Source organism: Thunnus albacares, chromosome 14, assembly GCF_914725855.1.
Source record: "Thunnus albacares chromosome 14, fThuAlb1.1, whole genome shotgun sequence".
Taxonomy (NCBI): Eukaryota; Metazoa; Chordata; class Actinopteri; order Scombriformes; family Scombridae; genus Thunnus; species Thunnus albacares.
This window is the reverse complement of record NC_058119.1, coordinates 15,315,317-15,338,003: the sequence shown is the minus strand read 5'-3', so window position 1 is coordinate 15,338,003 and position 22,687 is coordinate 15,315,317. Positions and strand designations below refer to the sequence as shown.

The 22,687-nt window shown below is 41.2% G+C and overlaps 2 protein-coding genes across 5 annotated transcripts in view; one reads left to right on the top strand and one right to left on the bottom strand.

Moving 5' to 3' along the window:
• tet1 (tet methylcytosine dioxygenase 1) overlaps positions 1-13,134 on the bottom strand; it is a 35,262-nt gene extending 22,128 nt beyond the window's left edge. Inside the window, exons 1-2 of one of the 3 annotated variants that reach the window (XM_044372292.1) lie at positions 13,044-13,134; positions 9,436-11,808 (exon numbers count right to left, since the gene is read on the bottom strand). In XM_044372292.1, the coding sequence (XP_044228227.1) occupies positions 9,436-11,640 (2,205 nt within the window). In that variant the 5' untranslated portion in view covers positions 11,641-11,808; positions 13,044-13,134. The other 2 variants (XM_044372291.1, XM_044372290.1) reach the window with 2 other exon arrangements.
• A 61-nt stretch (positions 13,135-13,195) lies between these two features.
• Positions 13,196-22,046, top strand: slc25a16 (solute carrier family 25 member 16). Of its 2 annotated transcripts, XM_044372294.1 has the most exons (11): positions 13,196-13,481; positions 14,164-14,219; positions 14,332-14,457; positions 15,610-15,702; positions 15,796-15,929; positions 16,158-16,221; positions 16,697-16,818; positions 16,915-16,981; positions 17,122-17,284; positions 17,416-17,484; positions 18,710-22,046. In XM_044372294.1, the coding sequence occupies exons 3-11, from the start codon at positions 14,364-14,366 to the stop codon at positions 18,864-18,866; spliced, it is 963 nt and encodes a 320-aa protein (XP_044228229.1). In that variant the 5' UTR covers positions 13,196-13,481; positions 14,164-14,219; positions 14,332-14,363; the 3' UTR covers positions 18,867-22,046. The 2 variants fall into 2 exon arrangements, with proteins under 2 accessions (XP_044228229.1, XP_044228228.1); XM_044372293.1 differs by lacking the exon at positions 14,164-14,219.
• Positions 22,047-22,687: the final 641 nt, after the last annotated feature.

The window sequence follows — 22,687 nt, the reverse complement described above, 5'->3', positions numbered from 1 at the left end:
TGTCCACGTGTGCTGGACTATTTCTTGGCCAGAACCAGTAACTTCCTGGTTGCCTGGCAACTGCTCAGAGCCAAGAAAAGGTCTAGCCCCTAAAACAGTGAATTGCCATTTTTACACTTCAGTTTTTATGCAAATTAGACAAATGAGGTATAACGTGTAAATTAGTGAGCTTTAGATGCACTGAGGGGCGGATTTGATCACTGATAGACACAACCAGGCTAGCTGTTTCACCCTGTTTCTAGTCTTTATGCTAAGCTAAGCTAACCAGCTGCTTGTTGTATGTGGTCTTTTATTTAACGGACAGATATAGGGCTAACACAATTAGTCGATTTATCGATTGGTAATTTTTATGGAAATATGCCAAAAATTAGCTGGTTTCAACTTCTCATAAGTGATTATTTAATGCTTTTCTTTGTGAAAAATGATAGTAAACTGAATATCTTTGGTTTTAGACTAGTCAAATAAAACAAGACATATAAAGACGTCACTTTGAACTCTGAGAACTATATTATAATAATTATTATTAATTATGATAATTATAATAGGCATTTTTCTCTATTCTCTGACATTTTAAAGACTAAGTGATTAGTCGAAAAAATAATTGCTATTAGTTGCAGCTCTAGACAGATATGAGAATGGTATTGGTTTTCTCATCTAACTCTCTCTCTCTGCCAAAAAGTGGACTTCTGCTTTAAGCTTGAAAACAACTCCTTACTGCACTCTCTCCTACATGCTCTCTGCCTCCTCAACAAACAGTCATACAAAAACAAATGCATGTTTGTAGCCTTCACACTTCCTGTATGAATAGTTTGTAACCCACGGGCGAGCCTAATTTAAGGATACAAGGAATGCACATTCAAAGTTCCATATCAAACACACACAAACACAGAGTGTGTTATGTAACATACTATAATCCCACTCTTGGAAGGAAATGTGCACCATGCAAGACCACACCCTAAACCCACATGGACTCAATTTAGGGGCGGACAGCTGCTGCTCAACACAAAGGGACAGTGGGTCACTCCAACTCTCACACCTACAGTCCATACAGGAGAGGAGGGATTAACTTTAAAACCCGTACGTATAGACAAAAGTGTTCTCTTTCATTTCATGTTTTATATGTCTTTGTGGTCTGCACCTTCCGTTTTTTGTCAGTAGATGCAAAACAAACATCTGTACAAACAAAACAAACAAAATTATAAACTCTTCTTTTAGGCCTGTGGTGTTGACTTTTATATTTGCTTTGGCTAAATATGGAAATAACTGTTTCACCTTGGGAAGGACAGGAAAAGGTGAGTGGGTTTGTCAGTTTATGTAAACACCGACACACTGACACACGCGCGCTGACCCAAATGCACACACAAACACACACTATGCAGGCAGAGCAGCCCGGGGGCCCCAAAGCTGCTCACAATGAGACAGGAAAAGGCTTACTTAAGTTTGTGCTAGTACAACATGCTGAGTGGGCATGTTGGCTATATGACTACACGTGTGTATGCATGCACTCACACGCATTTACACACACAAATATGCATATATGTGCGCATATAGATGCACGTACAGTGGTGCATTTATGAGTTATTGCACAAACTGTTCAGTATCAGACAGAAATGAGAGAATAAAGAATGAGGAACAAAGAGAAAAATGGACAAGGCTAAATAATCAACAAGCCCATGAGTTCACTACATTCATTACAACTGAGTGGATGGCATTCTGGGTAAGAAGATGAGAGGCAGTTTTTATCCGCTTCAGGTGTATGAACTATATTCTAAATGAGGTGGGTCGATGCATGAATAAGCTCTGGTTTCTCCAGAAGGAGGCCATTGTGTGCCCTTGGTAAGATTTGAGTGGCATTTCTTTTGGGGGGCAAAGTGAGGATTTCCTTTCACCCAGAGAAACCAAGTGGCACGACTTCAAAGCTTATCCAGGGACTTAGAGCCTCACAACAGTCAGGACACGGCACAAACTCACAGATGCAAAGAACCTAAGAGGGCTCAGAAGTGGAGCATTAGTGGCACTGAAGTTTAACTCTACAAATATCTTGCTGTATTATTAAATTCACTGAATTATTTAATATATAATAATATATGACTCTTTGCATGGTTGTTGTTGAAGAAACAGGGTTTGGAAATGGTTGGCAGCTTAATGTGCATTAAAGCAAACAGACTGCATCTGAGTGGAGTCTCCGATCATTAAATCCCTGTCTCTGGTTGGATGTAAAGCCTTCAACCTGGCACAGACTTGACCATACATCTGCTGATGTATAGTGCGCTCTGGCCCCAAATCAAATAAAACAGACATTTCCCCCTCATTCACAGAGCCTTTTTTCTGGGCCACTACCCAAGCCCTGCAGCTATTACAGATAACTACCTCACAGGGTTGTTTTAAATTTAATTGGCTTGGACCAGGTTAACAGAAAAAACAAAGCAGCTCTAATCAGAGGCAAGCCTGTGTGATAAAATGTGTCTGTGCCGAGGAGGAGGAGAAGTTCCGTGGAGAGCGAGTAGGCTTAAGCACAGCGCACTATGCTTGGTCATAACGAGTTGGCTCTGTTAAAATGTTGGCAGTCTCTGACATTTCACGAATCTTGCACCCTCCTCGCTACCTCAGCCCCCTTCTGTCCCACACGTTTACGTAATGAAGAGGGAAAATAAGAGAGTGTGGATGTGCATGTGTCCTTCAGCTCACTGCCAGAGTGCCCACATGCGTACGTGGGGAACCTGTGCTCATTTTTGTGAAAGGAAATGATTTTGCTTTCAGTGACGACCACAGAATTTAAAGTGACACATCAATATCTGTCATGGCTTGGAAAAAGAGTTTGCTTTTTCTGATGAAGGACCGTTTATGTTTCATTGCATATTTTGGCATATTCACTACAAATAATGTGCACTTTACACTTCTGCTGACAATTTTTTTTACAAGGTTTTCTACCTTCCAGGCAGCCAGTTGTTCCATTTCACTTCTATACAGTGTGACAATCTCTTTGAAGAGACTTAAAACTAGTTTGACATAGATAATGCACCACAGTGAACATCATGTCTACTTAAATTACTGGCTATGTTACAGTATGTTATTACAGTGTGGTAATGCAGGGCATAGGGCTGTGACGATAACCGCATTACCGCAATACCGCGGTTATGTCATGCCTACTGCAGGGTTGCGCTCATTACCGTCATTACCGCAGTTTTTAAAAAAATGTCAAACACAACCGGATTGAGATACTGCTGTAACACCTTGGCATCACCCTGTGAGAATGATCATCCATGGGGACAGCAAGCGAGCCAGCGTTAAAGCTAGGCTAAAGGCTAACCTCAGTAGACCAGCTCTCCCGTTAATCTTCCTTGCCAATGTCTGCTCCATTGACAATAAACTAGATTTACCTAAGACTGCTTCTGACGTCCCGGAGAGAAATGAAAAACTACTGTGCCCTCATCTTTGCCGAGATATGGCTGCATGAGAGTATCTCCGACGCCAATATCCAGCTAGCCGGGCTAACCGCTCTCCAGTCGGACAAAATTCTGACCTCCTTCATTGTCCTCTAAGAGGTACACTGCTCAGCATTAGTGGAGTTTCTAGCAGACAAATGTAGACCTTTTTATCTGTTAAAAAGTATTTTTAAAGACTTAATTTTTTCTCAGGTTTTCAGGGTGAGGGTGAGGGGGGGCGTAGGAAAGTCTACTGTTTTCTGTTTCCATTATTATAACTGTCTTCAGGCCCCCTTTACAGTTGTGAGTTTTCTGAGTTTGTTCCTAGCACACTTGCCGTAGTTGATGATGTCATATTTCCTTAAGACAAGATTTGTTGTTATTCTGCGCATTTTTCCCTGGTTGAGCAGTAGCGGATTCCTGTTGTGTGCGTTCATGCACAAATGTGAGTCAAACCCCCTCTTTTGGTAATAGCCTATTACCTGATTTATTATTCTTTCTGTTTTATGTGTGTAATGCATAATTTTCTTGTACATGGTTCAGAAAATGTAGACACGGCACAGTATTTCTTGCTAATATCGCTTACTTGCCTTGTGCTTTTATGTTATGAGTGTCATACTTTGGGAATATGCCTATAATATTGAGTGTTTTGGTAACTTGGCGATTCTTTGACACGTCCCTACATTCATGCGCAGTGTTTCGCCTTGTGGCCGTTAGCAGTACTACAGTTACATTATTTGGCCACAAGAGGGCTCTGTTGACCAAACTAATGCCTGCTCATCCATTACCTGTGTTTACCCAATGAGTGATCAGTAAAGTTTATTTGGATTGAACTCTCCGTGCCCTACTCTCTGATCAGAGTGCCTGTCCTTAAGGAGCTATAAAGCCAGCATCCCAGAAATACTATCTCTAACAGGGGGCTTTACTGGCGGTAAGTGCCCCCCAGCCCCGCATTAATTACTGGATTTATTGGAAAAAGTTTAACAGCTTTAATTCATTTAAATGCATTTAATTCTGTTTTTGGATAATGTTAGCAATGGTAGCACTAATGATTTATTGTCAACTTTGACAAGTGTGGCTACATTTTTTTTCATTATGTACTTTTAGTATTTATATTTCTATGATTTCTATGATGTATGTTATTTATATAGAGATCATTTTTGCTGAACAGAGATTAATCAATAAGTCTAAGCATTTGTGTGTATGCAGTCAGATTTATGCTTGTTCGAGAATATTTTACAGCATCTTGAAAAAATTAAGATTTACTTTAGTATTATCAGTGTTCAAGATTCTTAATAGCCTTTGTACATGTGGCAGATAGTAAATAAATCAGCTCATTTTCCACTAAGTTGCATGGGAGGAAGTTGTTTGCATAACAGTATAACAACACAGTGTTACAACATATGGTGATATACTGCAATTTAAAAAATGTATAAAGTATCTAAAGAAGAATAACGCTCATATTTTTTCCATCCTAATGATGCAAAGTAGAGCTAAAACAGAGTAATAGTGCATTGCCGCCACAAGTTGGTGAGCAACATAAACAAGTGGAATTATCGCACTGAATGGGATGATTTACAGAGATAATGCAGGTATTTTTGACATGTTTGAGGTGTTCGTCTCTTGTAGACAGCCCTAGCCGCTTGCTGCTGACCCTCTATAAGCAGGATCACCTGCATAGTTTAACCTAATTACCTGGATGTAGGTTACTGAGTTCAAAGCCTTAAACCCATCATAGTGTGTGTGTACCGGTTATCTCCACTAATCCTCATTACGACCCTGAGAATACTCCATCAGACAACCGTGGCAGGTCAAAGGTCAGCAACAGACAATAAGGTCTCCATGGCAACCGTCAGTGCTGAAGACCTCCAGTGCTGTGTGTGAGAGAGGGGGAAGTGGGGTTCAGACGTGACAGGAGCGTCTGCTTGGAGAAATTACTCTCACTTCACATTAAGCTGCTTCCCTTTGAGAACAATGAAGGTGTTTTATTGTGTGATGGCTTGAAGTACAACCTGTAATATATCTACGTATAAACACACATACAGCCATATGAATGAAGATCCATACTCAGACGCAAACATATGGGTAAGAATCATTCAAATGAACACAGGCACAGCTTTGAGTATTGGTTATAATCCCAGACAGTCACCCTCGGGTGCTGCAGGCTGCCTGTCCTCCCTAACAGAGTATGTCTGAGGGATCGGCAAGAGTTCTCCTGACGCAGGTGTTATCTCAGCTGGGTTACTCCTCTGGCAAATGCACTTCAGCAGAAAAAGGAGGAGTGGAAGAAGTGCTGGAGATAAATTAGTTTGCAGGAGGAGCTGAGCTGAGCTGGCTGGCTGACTGGAAGCATGCAGGTTACTATTTGTAAAAAGTATAGTGTCTGCAGCTGTATTGTACTGTGAATGCTTTCTTTGCTATGTCATTATGGTGCACCTCAAACTGACCCAAATTGTACCTCACCAGGTACATGGTCTTGACAAAAGAGGACACTTACACATAATAGTAAACAACGCTATCTGTGTCGTTTGCATTTGTCAAAAGAACAACACAGATATTTTAAGATGTGTAACTCCACTTAGACAAAATGCAAAAGCAAAGGTGTTTGAAACTTTTATGCCAACATAATTTCATGTGTTTTACATCTCGGTTGAGGTAATGTGTGCTCATCTCCCACACCTGTACACACAGTATACACATACTAGTAAATGAAAGATGTGTTTTTAGAAGTCTGCATATCACAGCTACAATGTAATGATAGAAAAAAATTAACCAGTAGAGAACTGCAAAAATGTCTCGCATTCAGTCAAGAAGGGTTTATGCTGGAAGTCAAATCAATGGCCAGCACTGACTGACTTAAGGGCTCCAGCTGTTTGCACAATAGGTCACTTCCTCTTTGTTCAAATGCACACGATGGCTATGTGCAAATGTACTGTACTATTTTGCTGAGATGTGAATATTAATAACATTATCTATGAGTGCTGACATCTCCAATGTTAGTCCATAAAAAAGTGAGTCAGTTATGCAGCCTACAGCTCTAAACATGTCAGGACTGTTTCTGTCAAATTCACTATACAAATACAGGAGCTTTTGGACACTATGAACTTATAGTATTTTGTTTCTGCTGTGTGTGTGTGCTAGTGTTTGTGTTTGTGTGCGTTCAGGGCCAGGTCTCAGCCTTGTCGTCTCTGCCCAATACAAGGCGAGGCCACGAGGGGGCTATCAGGCCTGAGTGAAACCAGACATTTTTAAAAGGAAACCTCCTCTCTCGCTGTGTTTGCTCCATACTCACACACAAACCATGGTAGCTTTTTTTGCATTTTGTCTTCATACACCTAACTCTTACACTGTTGAATCTATGTTCTGTGTTGTGTGACCAAACCAAACTAAACCATAACCAGACCTAGCTCAGTATGGTAAAAACAGGAACATAATTCACATGCCACTACATGAACAGCTCTCCTTGGCCTCTGCCCTTTTTTTTCACAATCTTATGGAGTTAGAAACATCAGTTCGTTAGAAGGGTGTGTAAGCTTGATCTGCAAGACTGGCCAGCAAGTATATTAACATATTACTCACACTAAAAGTACACAATGCAATACACCCACATGCACTCACAGTGTGTTTTCCTGAGTTACATACTCAAATAGGCTACAAGAAAATGGGTGATCTTGTTCTACCTGTTTTGCACCGAAAATAAAGTAAAGGATGGCGTTGAGGATTTAACCGACAGCTCATCACGGTGTCCTGACAGTGTAGCACCTGGAGCAGGCTCCACCCCAGCTGGCCCACATGATCAAACAAAAACCTGTTTTCAAACTACAAACACAGGCACATACTATAGTAGTCAGTAAAGAGAAACAGGGAAAACCACACACAGCTGTGTTGTTTGAATGAAAGTGAATCTACGTTTCTGTCATTTTACGTTCAGTGTGTCACTCTGTCTGCTGCATGTGACACCACACAAACTTGTATACTACTAAATGGTGACTGGACTTGCGTTTTTATAGCGCCTTTCTAATCTTCCGCCCACTTATAAAGTGCTTTACACTACATGCCAACGTTCACTCATTCACACACACATTCCTACACTGATGGCAGAGGCTGCCACGCAAGGTGCCAACCTGCTCATCAGGTGGAGCAGGTTCCAATGCTCAGTCACACACGCTCACACACCGATGGCACAGCCTTCGGTTCAGTATTGTGCCCACAGACACATCGACATGCAGACCAGAGGAGCAGGGGATCGAACCGACAACCTGCTCTATCTCCTGAGCCACAGCCCACTACCACATTAAATGAGTCTTCAACTCTGAGCCACACACACATTGACCCATATTTCTGGGCCTTACAAATAATATGTTCGTAAATCTGCCTGGCCTAATCTTTCCCTCCTCGTCCCCTCTTATAATCAGAAATAATGCACAAAGGTCTCCACTACTAATTCTGTAGGTGTTATATAATCGGTCCTAATCTGCAACTGCCACTGCTCTGACTCTGAGGGCGCTGTCAGTGTATGCATGCAAGCTTGCACACTCAAGACTACACAGCCACATGGACCCTCATTCACAGTTGTTCATGCAGAGCCCTCCCCCAGCCACATGGACACCACTGAACTATGTACATAGTTATGTAGTAGCTATAGCAGCCAGCTGCTGTAAAGAACTCTTATTCCCACTCACCAGAATGAATGACAAGATGTCTGTTAGCATGTTGTCTTTAAAGAAGTATGTTACACTTTAAACACCATAATCACAAATGGTACATGCAATTTCGCAAAATACCTTGCTTTTTTTTTTTCTTTTATAAATTTTTGAAGGCAAAATCTGAATAATTTTAATACTATTTTAAAAAGTTCCATTCACAATTAAACATTTCAAGCTGCAAACACACAATCCTGACATAATATTGGCATATACAGTTGTTATTGTATTAGCAAACAGTTGCCTGCATACACAGAGAAACATTGTCATCTCATTGGAGTCATGTTTCTGTACACACAACAAATGAAAGTCCTCTGTTTTGGTCTTGACCAACTGATGAGAAAATATCTAGGTCTTTACGTTGCTCACACATACTCATTTGACTAACGTAGCTTTAATAAAGATAACAGCGACACAGTAAAAGGAAACAGTAACACAACAATTTCCTTCTTAACCAGTGTGCTGGGTATTCATAGTCTTATTGGATTGTCCTCTAAAATATGCGTTCACAATGCCATTCAGTGCCACTGTGCACAAACATCTGGCTCATATTGGTTTTAATTATATACCCGTGCCTATCCACACACACAAGCATGCTCATACACACAGTCACCACATGAAACTCATCAAATAGCATATTCTTTTGCTTGTGCAATGGATGGCTCTCTCTCTTACACACACATACACACACACACACACACACACACACACACAAACAAACAAACAAAAACACAACACATACTCCAACCACGTGCTGAGCTGCTGCTGGTCATGTGACAGTGCTTCCCTTTTGAAACAGGATAATAAAGCATACTCTGCATTTAAATTGCACGTGCATTCACACATGATCTCTATTGTCAACACGCACAGACCAACACTTCCCCTTTTATCACTCAACACTTTCCCCAACATTTAACAGGAAGACACCACAAAGCTAAGTCCACAGCATCAGTTACTCTCAACTGAGCAAATTTTCAATGTGAAAGTGAAACCTTCTGTTTCAACTATCTGGCTCATTCAGCTCTCGATCATCACTGCTACTAGTGCGCGGCTGGGAAACATCGGAGATCAAAAGCAACGCTGTCAGGCAGTAACTACCACTCTACTCTTTTTTTCTCAGTTTCTTCAAATCACCTGTTTGTAGAAACATAAAGAGGCTCCAATAAATTCCCACTCGAATCCTTGTCAATCTAAATAAACCTCCTTGTGGGAATGAACTGAAGACCTGATTGCAATAATAATCCCTACAATGTGTTGCTACTAAATGTAATTCAAATGTTATTCATGCAGCGTAATAGAAGCCTCACCAGTGCAGCAGACAGAGTGAGCGGGGATGAAACTCTTCTTCTCTTTAGTTCCACACACTTTCTCAGCTTACAGATCTGGTGGCCAGTCCTGCGGTTGAGGCAACAGCTGCACTGGCCGCAGCTGATCTTCCTCAGGCATGGCTGGCACGTCCCACACCTGCTCCGCTTCTTCCTCTCCTTTTTCTGTGGTTTTGGAGTGGTCCAGGAGGGCAAACAGGCCCCCTCTGGCCCCCAGGATCCTGGCATAACGGAGGGACCGGGCTCTCCATACCCTGCTTCTGATTCAGTGTCAAAAGAAAAAGAGGAGCGAGTACTTTCCGAGCTGCAGGAGAATGTGGAGCTACTGTCCAGAGAGGGAGTCGAGATCTTTGGCACTGAGTCCTGCTCTGGCACCGCCGCCACCACAACGCTGCTCTCGCTGAGGTTTGGTTCACGCTCAGCTGTAAGGGCATCTGTGCTCGACTGAGGAACTAGTGACAGTGACAGCGAAGAAGTCTCTTTCTGGTTGTGGCGCTCAAATGGGTTTCGATTGGATTCACTATCTTTGGTCTGTGTCTTCACTGGTGTGCAAGCTTGTCTTTCCTCCTGAGGAGAAGAGCTCTCAAGGCTTTGCAGTTGTTGTGCTTCCCCCTGACTTGACTCCTTCAAGCTCCAAGGTTTGAGGGAGTCACTACGGATAATAACCGGTGTACTACGTGTCACTAGAGCGGTCTGCGGCAACAGGGCAGTCTCAGGGACAGCAGAGAACCATGGGAATTGAGGTTTAGCACCATGAATGGTTGGTTGCATGTCTGTCTTACCCTGGCTCAGAACCTCTAGTTCAAGTGACTCTGAGGTGGTGGGGGCTTTGGTGGGATTTGAGGTAGCTGTGTTGGAGACAGGTAGCACCCTTACAAGTGATTCTGACAGTGCTGTCAGCACATTGTTAGTGGGAGGTGGATCTGGAGGCTGACAGACAGAAGTGCTGGGGTTGGAGTCAGCAGGATTGATGAAAACATCATTCTTCTTTTCTTTATTTCCTCCTTCTTCTCCTTCACAATTATCCAACCTCTCAATAATCTCCTCCATCTCTTCCTCAGTCTCATCTAGTCTCTCAACTACTTTCTCTGCCTCTAAACTCTCACTCCTCTCATGACTTATCTCCTCTTTCCTCTCAGTGTCAACGATCACTCTTTCATCCGTCCTACTCTCTTTAAAGTCCAGCGTGTTGCCTTCCTCTTGATGCAGAGTAAACACATCATCTTGCTTGCCATCACTGACAAGATGATCGAGATTATTTCCTAAGATAGATGAACTGTCATCTCCCTCGCTGCCGCCTTGCACCCCTGGTGAGCCACTACTCGTTAGCACAGCAAGCTCAGAAGGGCTATCTTTACTTCTGTCACTGCAGAGTTCTAGCTGTCCATCAACATCATCACACACAGGAGCCCCGGTCACACACCTCAGGTCATCTTCACTGTTATGGCTGACAGTCTTTTCGTCTTGCTCGGTTATGGTACTGTCACAGCTGCACTGCATACAGTCCTCCAGTGTGTCATTACACGGTGGCGAATCAGCTTTAAGAGGGCTGCCCTCTTTAGCATTACTGACATCTAGACTTTGATCTTTTATATTAGCCAGGACTTCAAAATCAGTTTTCAGAGAAACCGGAAGGATCTCTTGAGCGTCGCAGGTGTCCAGTTTCTCATTTTTCTCATCGGGAGTTGACTCGTTGATGCTGGTGCTTGTAAGCTGGTTTCTTGTGTTACCTGATGCTGCTCCTCTCCCCGCGCTCCCCCTGCTGTTTCTCCCTCCTCTGCTAGGTTTAGGAGGCTGGCAGGGAGAAGCAGACACCAGTGCGCCCCGCAGGGACTTCCTTCGCCCTAGGGGGTCTTCTAACTCGCCACAGTGGTCAGGTGGATTACTCAGCCGTCTAAGCCTTGCAGATCCTGTTACATTTAGGGCATGGTTAACTCTGCCAGGCGACCTCCCAGGGCCCTGACCAGCAGGCCCGCTAACCCCTCTTCCACGGGGGCTTTGGCCCGACCGTACCTGAGCCCTGGCTGTTGACTTTTTGGGTGCTGCTGGTGTTTTCTGGAGCCTCTCTGCAACTCTGCCTCTGGGTTTATTTGAGTTACAAGTTTGCCTTTTGCTGCTGATAACTTTCTGGCCATTTTTTCTCTGAGCAGGTGTCTGTCTCCTGGCGGGTTTGGTAGTAGCAGGCATGGCTGAGGGTATGGAGGGGAGGATTTCTGAAAGCCAGCATGGGAGCCAGATGAATGTTTATCTCTTAATCAGCAGACAATTTTACTTTCAAAAATCTTCCTCTTCTGTGTTTTATTCTTGAACTGTAAATTATGATGCCGTAGTTATTGTGTAATTGCAGTGCATGACCTATAAAGAAAGAGTAAACAGGGGGAAAAAAATCAAAATACAAATAATGTCAGCAGGTTTAAATGTATTTTCATTGTAATAAAGGAAATAAAACGGTTGTTGCAGTAACTTACAAACATTTTGCAGAACTTGTACAAAGCTAAATCCATTTTTCTTTACTTTGCTTTAAATGCCACTTTTGCCACGCCTGAAACATCTACTCGGACGATCAAGTGCTTGAAGGTTGACGTCAATAAAGACAATTTAATGCACCAATGTTGACTAGGATATTTTACATAAACGTCATAAAATCGGGAGAACTACATAAAAACAAATACTACGGCTTCCTGCTTGGTTAACGTGGCTTTAACAGTTTAAAGGGCAAACACGTTGAGGAGTGGGCTCTGGCCGGAGGTCGGATCCTGTTTTCGTCTTTCTGGCTGGCGGAAGAGGAGGTTATTACCGTGTAAAAACGCCTTCAGTGTCGCTGTTTATTATTATTTTTGCACTTGACCGCTGTCATTTAAAGCGCCGTCTACATATAAACCCCACAACACGGCCGAAAACCTCACTTTTGTACGGCTTGTTTTGTTGTCCGTGAGGTTTTTATTTACACGTCGTTTACTGGCTGAAATGCTTTACATACCAGAGAGAGACAGTTGCACTGTCTGAACTGCTAATAATACTCCGCTCCAGCGAGACAGCGAGACCTTGTATTGGTTTCCCTCCTCGGCAAATATAGACTGCTGGCAAGTTCAATCCTTTCTCGACGGTGACACATGGACATGATAATAGCACCAACATGAACATATGTCGAGCGAGTCGGTATAGTTGTTTTTCAACGTGCACCACCGTGTAGTCTTCGCGGAGCACGGCACCCGTTAAAATGTAAATCCCTCTTATGCCAATCCATTCAGGGCAGCCCCCGCTCTCTCCATCCGCCAGACGCAACCTACGGGCTCCGCTGGCCGAAAAAACTCGTCGGCTCTGGAGGAAAGAGTGGACAAGAAAACCCGGAGTGGACTTCAACTGTTAATTTTACTCCAGGATCACACAGCGATGTGTGTTTTAGCAAGTGGGCGCAGGAGTGCGCTAAAAAATATATGTTTATAACGGATCAAACTAACGTCAGTTGGTAACGTTTGGTAAGGATGTATGTACATTAATGTTAGCATGCGAGCTAATCGCTCGTTAAAAGAGAACAACTGACTAAGCAGACTGTTTTTCTATTTCTATTAATTTAAAATTTATCTCACCAGCTTTGTTCGTTGTCATTGATGTGATGATAATATTACAATATTGCAAAACTATACTGAAAAGTATTCCGCTAATAAGTCATCCCCCCTCCTCATCCACACCCCCTTCCTCGTCTAACGTCATCCTACGTCATCAACAGGCGCCTGTTTTGGCCAAAAGCTGTCAGTCGTTTGCGAGCGAAGGGCACGGATGTGGTTACATGAGTCTTGGAAGTGCCTAACACTCATCTATAACTGCAATTTTTCATCAGGTTTTTGTAACTGAAACACTGAACGACGACCTCCACGGCACGATACTACCCGGTGTCCTATGGTAACGCGAGATTTTAACGGCCAGGATTCATTAAAGAAACGACAAGCTGGAGAAGAAATAGATGAATTCATCCAAGCGATCTTTCTCTTTGCTGTTTGTGCGCTTCTAACGCTTTTGATTATCTTGTGAGTATCTTCTTTTTATCAGTCTAACTAACGTTATCGGTGCTGGCCAGGATTACTGCAGACTCATAGCTGAGTTAAAGGACAGGTTCACAATTTTTCTGGTCTGTCTTAAAACAACAGTCGGGTGCTCATAGAAAGGGGGGTTCCTCGCTGTAATCAAGTGAGTGATGGGAGCCACAATCAACAGTGTGTCCACACAGTCGTTTTGTGGAAAAATAGATTTAAAGGTTTATCTGAAGCTTATATCAGGCTTCAGTAGTCTGAGTTTTTCCTCTCTGTGCTTCCTTGTTGAGCTGCGGTGAAAGTATAGCAACAAAAAGAGGAACTTTGGCACTAAAAAGACTTGAATGTTGAAAATATTCACTAATTTGGACAGCGGAAGCATCGTATTAACTTCAGATAGCCTTGCAAATACATTTTTGCACAGAGGGAGACGTTGTAAATACATTATAATGGTCAATTTGAACAAGAAGAATGATTATGGCAAGAAAAAACAATTTCAATGTTCATTTGGACACCTGACTATTATTTTAAGACAGACTTGAAAAAATTGCGAACCCATCCTTCAAGCTAAATCTACCTTCAGGTTGCAGCTACTAGCCTTAAATGCAAATCATGACTTTCCTACCTCAAACCATTAAACAAACGACCAGTCTCGTTTGTTCCTTATCTTGTGAGGTAGCTGGATTCACAAGATCATGAGATCACACAAGTGTGACAAACCACCTGGTGCATCGGGTTAGTTTGCTCATACAGGTACAATATTTGCCAGGGTGATGAATGGTGTATTCTGTGTTGCTTTAATACTCATAGTCACATGTGCATTTACAGTATTTTTGCCAACTTACAGCCATGGATGCAGCAGATTCCTGAACAGACAGAATGTCATCGGAGGCTGCGGTCTCCACACCTACTGCCATAAGCAATACCTCAACCAAGAGAGACTACTACTGGCTTCGCTCCTTTGTAGCTGGAGGTAGGATCTGACACATCAGGTTATAGTCTTAACTGTGATGGTATGATTCCAGGTTCAAGCCCCTGTGTCTGCACCCAAGGCTGCATCCTTTTACCATAAAAATGCTTCCTCCTTTGCTTTACTGTCTCCCGCTTTCTTTTCTGATCCAGAAACAGATGTCTGCACAGCCATCCTTCACAACCTTTACTATACTGTAGATTTCTAAATAGGTGTCTCACCAAACCCTCTGTAGTAGTTTTTTTGAAAGACCAAGGTATTCTTTCAGGAAGTGTTTTCACGTGCAATGTTTCTGATCACATGCACATTCCTGACAGCAGCATCGATAAGATGTACAATGGACACAATTATTTGCCAGCAGGTACTCTGTTAAATACTGAAAGGAGTTTGGATTGCCGGTTAAATATTCCTGACATCTCTGTAGACTATAGTCAACATACATTATAATATTCATATGTTGTAATGTTGTTTAATATATTCACTGTCATAGCATAATTAACAGTCATGGCATAATGAACAGTGTTTTAAACTGTCGGGTATGATTAGGCCCTGTTGTTGTCTATACAAATTTAAGTATGCAACATGATGAAAGAACTGTCCTAGTTTCCGGTCTCCATGCTTGTGGTGGGAGATGAGTGGTGTAAACAGAGAACAGAAAAATATATAGAGTATCTACATTTCAACTGGAGTGTATTTAAGGCAGCTACTGAATCTCTAGTGGTGCTGGAGACAGTGCTGTTCCCCTACTGACCCTGATTTGACCTCACTATGTTAGGCAGCAAGCAAAAATAGAATTTCCATTCTAGGAGCAATAAAGATACCTGACACATGATGCTGAAAAAACAAAACAGCCGATCATGAAGGGATCTCACATAGTAAAACAACACTGTAGACTTACTTTACACTAGTATCAGACTCAGTTTTCAGTGCCATAACCTTCTGGCTTCAAGTTACCTGAAATAAAAATTATCCCAATGAGCTCTACCTGGTGCAGTCACTTTTGGTCGACAGTGACCAATCTTTCCTCTAGATAGTGGGCCTGTTTCATTGCCAGCTTCGCTCTAGATAAATTAAAAAAAACATCTTCAATCATTCCATTAAAAGCTAAATGTTTAATGATAAATACATGAATGCTGTTTCTCTGTTTTTGTTTAGGTGTAGCAGGATGCTGTGCCAAGACGACCATCGCTCCTCTGGACAGAATCAAGATTCTGCTTCAGGGTCAGAACCCCCACTACAAACATCTGGGTAAAACATCAGCAGCCAATCATGCAAAGGCAACAAGTGTTTGTTTTCACACTTCTCTGCATCATCTTTGAAACTTCTGATCTTTCTTTGCAGGAGTGTTTTCTACTCTCAGAGCTGTGCCAAAGAAAGAAGGCTTCCTTGGCTTGTACAAGGGTAATGGGGCAATGATGGTTAGGATATTTCCTTATGGGGCCATCCAGTTCATGGCCTTTGACAATTATAAAAAGGTAAGGTATGTCTTTTACTGTGGAATAACCCTTTCAAAGGGCAATGTCATAAAAACTGGGTGTTAGTAAAACTGTTGAAGTGTGTTCAGGGAAATGTGATATGCTTTTATGTTGTGTTTCTTACTGAATAAATGACAGTTTGCTACAGTTAGAAACATTTCTGACAGGTGCATTTTTTTACTGGTAAAACTGATATGAAAACTGGTAATATTTCCATTCCCTTTACAGCTGCTAAGTAAACAGCTGGGGATCTCTGGACACATTCACCGCCTCATGGCAGGATCTATGGCAGGTAATCTATCTTCGTCACTGATAAGGATTGGCTTTCAGTCAGTGCCAGTTAGATATCAGGTACTGTATACACCACAAGCATTATGAGGAAATGGAGACTGGCATAGGCAACATTTCTCACGTCATTTAATTTATCACTGGTGGCAAGTGTTGTGATTTTGTCTCCTAATCTTGGCATTTGTCACCTCAATACAACTCTTACCTCATAATGTATTGCATGTATGGATGCACAAAAATACTTTTTAATTACAATGGTATTCAATCTTATATATAAAAATATATTGAATTGGCCAGACTCCCAGCCACAATCTGCTTACAGGCAGTGCAAAGACATGGAGAGACAATCGGGGAAAGTCAGTCACATGAAATTAAACAATATGGCACAATGTGTGAGTGTTTAATCTCAGTAAATCACAAGCGTATATAGTCATGAACTGTGTTTCTATGACATTTATTCTTATGTTGTGTGTCGTCAGGGATGTCTGCGGTGATTTGCACCTATCCTCTGGACATGGTTCGAGCCAGGCTGGCCTTCCAGGTGAAAGGAGAGCATCGCTACACTGGAATCGCCAACGCCTTCCACACCATCTACCTTAAGGTTAGTATACCAAAAAACTGAACACTCAGTATGACTTCCGTTGCAAATTTTTTGTCAGAATTTTTATAATCTGACCTGTTTTTTTTTCTTGTAAAGGAGGGGGGCTTCTTGGGCTTCTACAGGGGACTCACTCCAACACTTATTGGAATGGCCCCTTATGCAGGTGATTATTGGCATTATTCTGCATAGATTCATCCCAATTTAATGATAACTAGCTTTGTGATTATCGTGAATAGATGTTGTCCTTCACACATATGACCTTTGTTCATTGTGTTGCATTCTCTTATTATGATCCTCTTGCAGGTTTTTCATTCTTCACCTTCGGTACCCTGAAAAGCCTCGGCTTGAAACATTTTCCCGAGATGCTGGGACGTCCCTCCTCAGACAACCCTGATGTCCTCATCCTGAAATCCTACGTCAACTTGCTCTGTGGAGGGGTTGCTGGTGCCATCGCCCAGACAATATCGTAAGCAGTGTGGGCAGGCAGCCAACAGGACTCATAAATGATGAGCAGACAGCGTGGCTGGCTGGGCTTGTGTTATTGATTACACTGATTTATTGATGCTGGATTTGTCATATCGTGTTTCTTCTCACTAGGTACCCCCTGGATGTGGCTAGGAGAAGAATGCAGTTAGGAGCTGTGCTTCCTGACTCTGACAAATGTGTGTAAGTAGAACCAAAGTTCCTGCTCTCCATATTCTGTTACACCATGATGATGATGTTCATTAAACCTGTCAGAATGTGCAGAGATCTTGGAAAGGTACAGTAATGGTTTCAGCTATTTCTGGCCTTTTGATTTCCTCTTAAATGTATCACTGAAGAATTTTGTTGTGATGTGTTTTAATGCTCAAAGTAACAAGGAAACTGAATAGTTGCTCCAGTATTTATTAGCTAAAGAATTAATTGGAACTCTCAACTATTCTGAAGAAGTTGTTAGTGTATCTCTAACTGGGAGAGTCGTTTAAAAAAAATGAACCTGTTTACAGTAGCCTCAGACAAGTTTCTCTGTAGTTTCTGCAAAATGGGGTTCTCAATAAAGAAACTTTGGTCCTTGTTTCTCTATTTCTCTCTGTTGTTTAAAAAAAAAAACATGAGAAGCTTATGCTCTCCAAGTTGGAATACAAGTGTTTTGGACACTAATTGAGGAATTTGCTTTTCCACATTTGGTGTTAAAAGTAGAAGTTTACTTTATGCTGAAAACTGGAGAGGAACATTCCAGAGGTTGGGAGGCTGTTTACAGTAGATAAAATGTTAAAGCACAAAAAACATTGAGGAGGAGAGTAACAGCGGAGCTGCAGAGCTACAGCAACATGCCGTTCATACCTGTGCAAGGTCAAATAATGCCACTTCAGACTCTGCTCATTGTTCTTGCATTATCTGCTTTCCATTCATATTTAAGATTTTTAAAGAATGCCTAAAGGTCCAGACATTACATCAGTGCCCTCAATTGTCTGCAGCTCAAGAGAAGTTTTCTTTGTTAATATGGCTGCTGTGTTGTTTATCAAGGACTAGTTCCCTGTTGCTTATAGGCAGACCTCAATAACAATTAAATTTGATTTATCACATCTGTAATGTCAGTCACAAAACTCTAAAAAGATACAAGATTTAATACTTAACTGCCATTTCAGCATAGTTGACAGGAAGTCGCTTTGAGCTCACGTAAAAAACAAAACAAGAAGCCTCTGGACACAACATAAATGATAACACAAATGATAAAAAAATAAAAATGACCAAACTGTCAAAAACCTGCATAAGAATAGGTCAAATAAATAAAATGTCCATGTGCATGAGAAATTGATTTTTATTTAACTACATTATTTTATCCACAGCAGTTTTCTGTGTTTTCTATTATTCTAAAAAGTGTATTATTTCTTTTCTTGTACCTGAACAGATCACTGAGAAAGACCCTGTTGTATGTGTACAACGAGTACGGGATCAAGAAGGGATTGTACCGAGGCCTTTCTCTCAACTACATCCGTTGTGTCCCCTCTCAGGCTGTGGCCTTTACCACCTACGAGTTCATGAAGCAGGCCCTCCACCTGAACTAGCTGTTGTTTTTCTACCTTCCAAGTCATTTAGCAGATCGACCTCAGTGCTTCCTTCAGAGTGATCTGAGGCTCACTCGCTACATCTTAAACCCTACAGTGTAGGCATGGCCTTTTTTTTGTTTTGCCCTGACTTCACTGAAGGTTGTAGTTAAGTCAGTTAATTCTGAAAGAGGAAACTTGATCGCTGACAGAAAGGTACTCCATCTCTGTTCTCTTTCATCCCCTCTTACTTCCTTTTTTTTGACTCACCACCTGTTAAGAGATGATTTACTCAACCTCTTCGACATGTGACTTGAATTTGAGCAACTCCCTCATCAGTGTCTCCATGGATACAGCAGACAGCGGCACCTTTGGTCTGGCTTGGATGGACGGCCCGGGGCAGTGTGTGTGTGTGTGTGTGTGTGTGTGTGTGTGTGTGTGTGTGTGTGTGTGTGTGTGTGTGTGTGCTCTTTAACAATGTTGTTGGCAACACCACAGCAACACGCTGATTGTGTAGAAGCCCCCTCGTTCACACGCTCACCTGTCTGTTTCTGCCTCTTTCCTGACCTGCCGAAGAGATTTTAAAATCAGCTTAAAATGAGCAAATTATCAAACCCGATTATGTTTCTATCAAATTCATTACAAAGAAGGGAACTCGGTGATGTGAAGTTATGTCACACTTCTTTATGCTTAATCTTTGTATCTGGTTTGATAGTTGTGTGTCATTGCTTCTTAGGTTATTGTTGAAAGCTACTTTTGGACTTTTAAAAATAATCAGATGATTTCTAATGTTTTGTTTATTCAGGGTTTAGTGTGTCTTTAGATATTCGGTTGGTGCAGGTTTGGGATGCAGTCATTTGTTCGTGCATCTTTGCCTTTGTCATCTACATGAATTTAAAATCAATATACAAAATTAACATTCTGTTTTTGTACAGCAGGTCTTTTTAGAGATGACCTGGTTTACACACGATTTCAGTTTGACAATTTTTTTTTGCCAAACCTTGAATGGAGCAGTTACTGTACGTATTTTGAATTACTGAAAAAATTAGTTGTTTTGTTTAATGTTCCTTAATGTGCGCAAAGATAGTCTGTACTTTTGTTGAAATTGAATTATGTACATCTGTGCTCTGCTGTGATCAGAGAGGTACTTTGAGTTGTTGTGACTTCTTGAGATGTCAGCATTCAGATTTATTATGGATGTAGTTCTGACATCTCCAGACAGACACACTTGATGGAAGGGACTCAGGAGAAATTTGCACTTCATACTGTAACTGTAGCTTTGTCTTTTATTTATTGAAGTAGCTGTCTGTTGCCACTGGGTGGCGGCATCGAACACAGATTGTATTGTTTACCATCAGAGCTGGACATAACATTGATACAGATTTCACAAATCTCTTATCAAATACAAATCACATTATGATCTTTATGATTTTGTTCCATTTTGCTTAACCAAAGCAAATTGTTAGACAGTGAGAGTAATATATGCAGTGTTTTTAACTGGAGCTATTGGCTGCTTGCATTTACTGCTTCAGGAAGGCTGAGCATTAATTACTGAATGAGAGGAAAGTGATGTTCAGTCACTTTCAGTCTCAAGTGCGCCGCAGGCCTTCAGGTGAGCACCTGTGTGTGTTAGTGTGAGCCTCGTTTGATTGTTGTACGAGTCTCTTGCCTTCTTCTGCATTCAATGTCTTACTTCACCAGTGATTCCTCGTGTTTTTACTGGCATTTCTCCAAACATTTTGGGAGATGACCTCAGTTTTTTAGATGACTATGTGAATTGGGGGAAATTGTAAAACAATGGTTCCCAGCCTTTTTGTGTTGTTACTCAAAAAGGAAACAGTGCTTAGTGAACTTACATCCATTTATTGCCAATTCCAAAGAGTGTTTTTTCCCCTCTAAACCTCTCAGATTGTTTTGAAAAGAGGCCCAAAGAGGTAAAACTAACCCATATCTTACAAACAAGCAGAGATTAGAGGAAAGTACAAGCACACATTTGTGCAAAAGAAAGCACTTCTTGTTTTCTATCCCATTAATCATGTTGTCAGATTCATCATGTAACCCACTGGAGGGGTCTTGACTTCCAGGTTGGGAATCACTGCCTCAGAATATTGAAATATACCATGAACTGCCACAGACTACTGAACGCTCTGAAAGCTATTTACTACAGGGGAAGTGGAGTGTAGAGAAACTCACTTTACTCACCTCTTAGCAGCTACTCAATTGCATAGTTGCCACGAGAAACTACCAGATTAAAAAAAAATATGTAAAAGCCACAAACCTCAAATCCCCACAATCGACTGAAGAAAATATCAAGCTGTGAAAACGTAACTTTAGATACTTATATTTTGATACACTTGTCACCATTGAAATGAGTCATCAAAACCAAAGTGTTCATTTGAGTTTCCGCTGTGGCTTATTTTCATAGAATAATTGGAAATCACCTGGTACGTCAAAACAGCTTGATGCCTTGCATGTGAATGCATTATTGAACAAACATCTAAAAATTTTGGAATGCATAATTCTCCCACAATACCTTGAAAAGTACAAGTAAATATGAGTCTTGATTGCTAATTGTATGTAACAATAAATGAACCACAGTGTCCGACTGGGTTTAAGAGTATAATCACACACTCTCATTGGTGGTAAGTGGCAGCTACCATTTGGGAAACAGAGCAACATTTCTGCTCATTCATGTATGATACTGCAGAAACTTTCATGCAACTGTTCTGTTGATTTCCTTGTTTGATCTCATCATAGTTATTGCTGTTTCTCTTTTTTTTTTTTCAACCCTTCAAGAACAGACCAGCTCTGTTCCTGCTGCTCACTGCAACTGATAATTATGTACAACATTAAATATTTGGATATTTATATATGTAAATGTAATAATAATAATATAATACATTTCATTTGTACAGCACTTTTCGTTCATATTGAAACTCAAAGTGCTCTTGTATTAATAACATAGAACACACAACATAGAGGAAATAGTGATAAGAGTGTATACAATAGTGTGCTGTACTACTTTATCAGGCCGTGGTGTTGATGTGACTGGAAGAGATGATGTAGTTTCCAGAATGACTGAACAAACAAATTGCATTTTCTTTTGTCATACTGTATCTGTTTCATTTTCTCTCTTTGCCTGCCATTCTTTTTATAAGCAGTGTCTGAATTACATTAAATGTCACCCTCTTTAAATCAGCACCAAGCCTTCCAATCTGTCTTTTGCCTTGTGAATGATCTTGTCCCTCGCTGTCAGGCTGGTTTGATATTGAATATCATTTCTGTTCACGTGCAAATCATACCGATGTGACAGTTTCAGCTGAGGCCTGTAACACCACAGAGGGACTCTTATGATGTATTTGCATTTATTTCACTGAAGCTGGAATACACTACCGGTTGTTGTCCAATATCACATACTGATTTGACTGGTAAATGATGATGTGTACGTTCAAAAATTCCATGATGTCCACACCTCACTGATGCTAAAGACAGTTAGACAGCTCAAACTAAAACTCTTTTTTTTTTCCTGTTATGCAGAAATTCAATCAAAATTCAATAATTTATTACCATTTCAATGAAACATTTATTGGAATTTGTCTCGGTGAGTGCTTGAGGTAGACAAAACAACACAATACAAACACACATCAGCATAAACATATCATCAATACTCATAAACCTATAAAATACTATAACAGAGTAAATAAAACACAAGTCTATTATGATTTTATAAAAGAGACTCCTGTTGTTTGCAGACAAAGAAAATTAATTTGACATTCAAAAAAAAAGACATTGTTCCCTGTCTTCCCATATTCATGTCAGTACATGTCACTGATAACAAATCC

Excerpts from the sequence above, each read along its gene's own strand:
- slc25a16 (XM_044372293.1), top strand. The coding sequence starts at position 14,364 with ATGTCATCGGAGGCTGCGGTCTCCACACCTACTGCCATAAGCAATACC. Across the intron at positions 15,930-16,157 it reads CCTTTGACAATTATAAAAAG|CTGCTAAGTAAACAGCTGGG; the intron begins GTAAGGTATGTC and ends TTCCCTTTACAG. Across the intron at positions 16,819-16,914 it reads TCCACACCATCTACCTTAAG|GAGGGGGGCTTCTTGGGCTT; the intron begins GTTAGTATACCA and ends TTTCTTGTAAAG.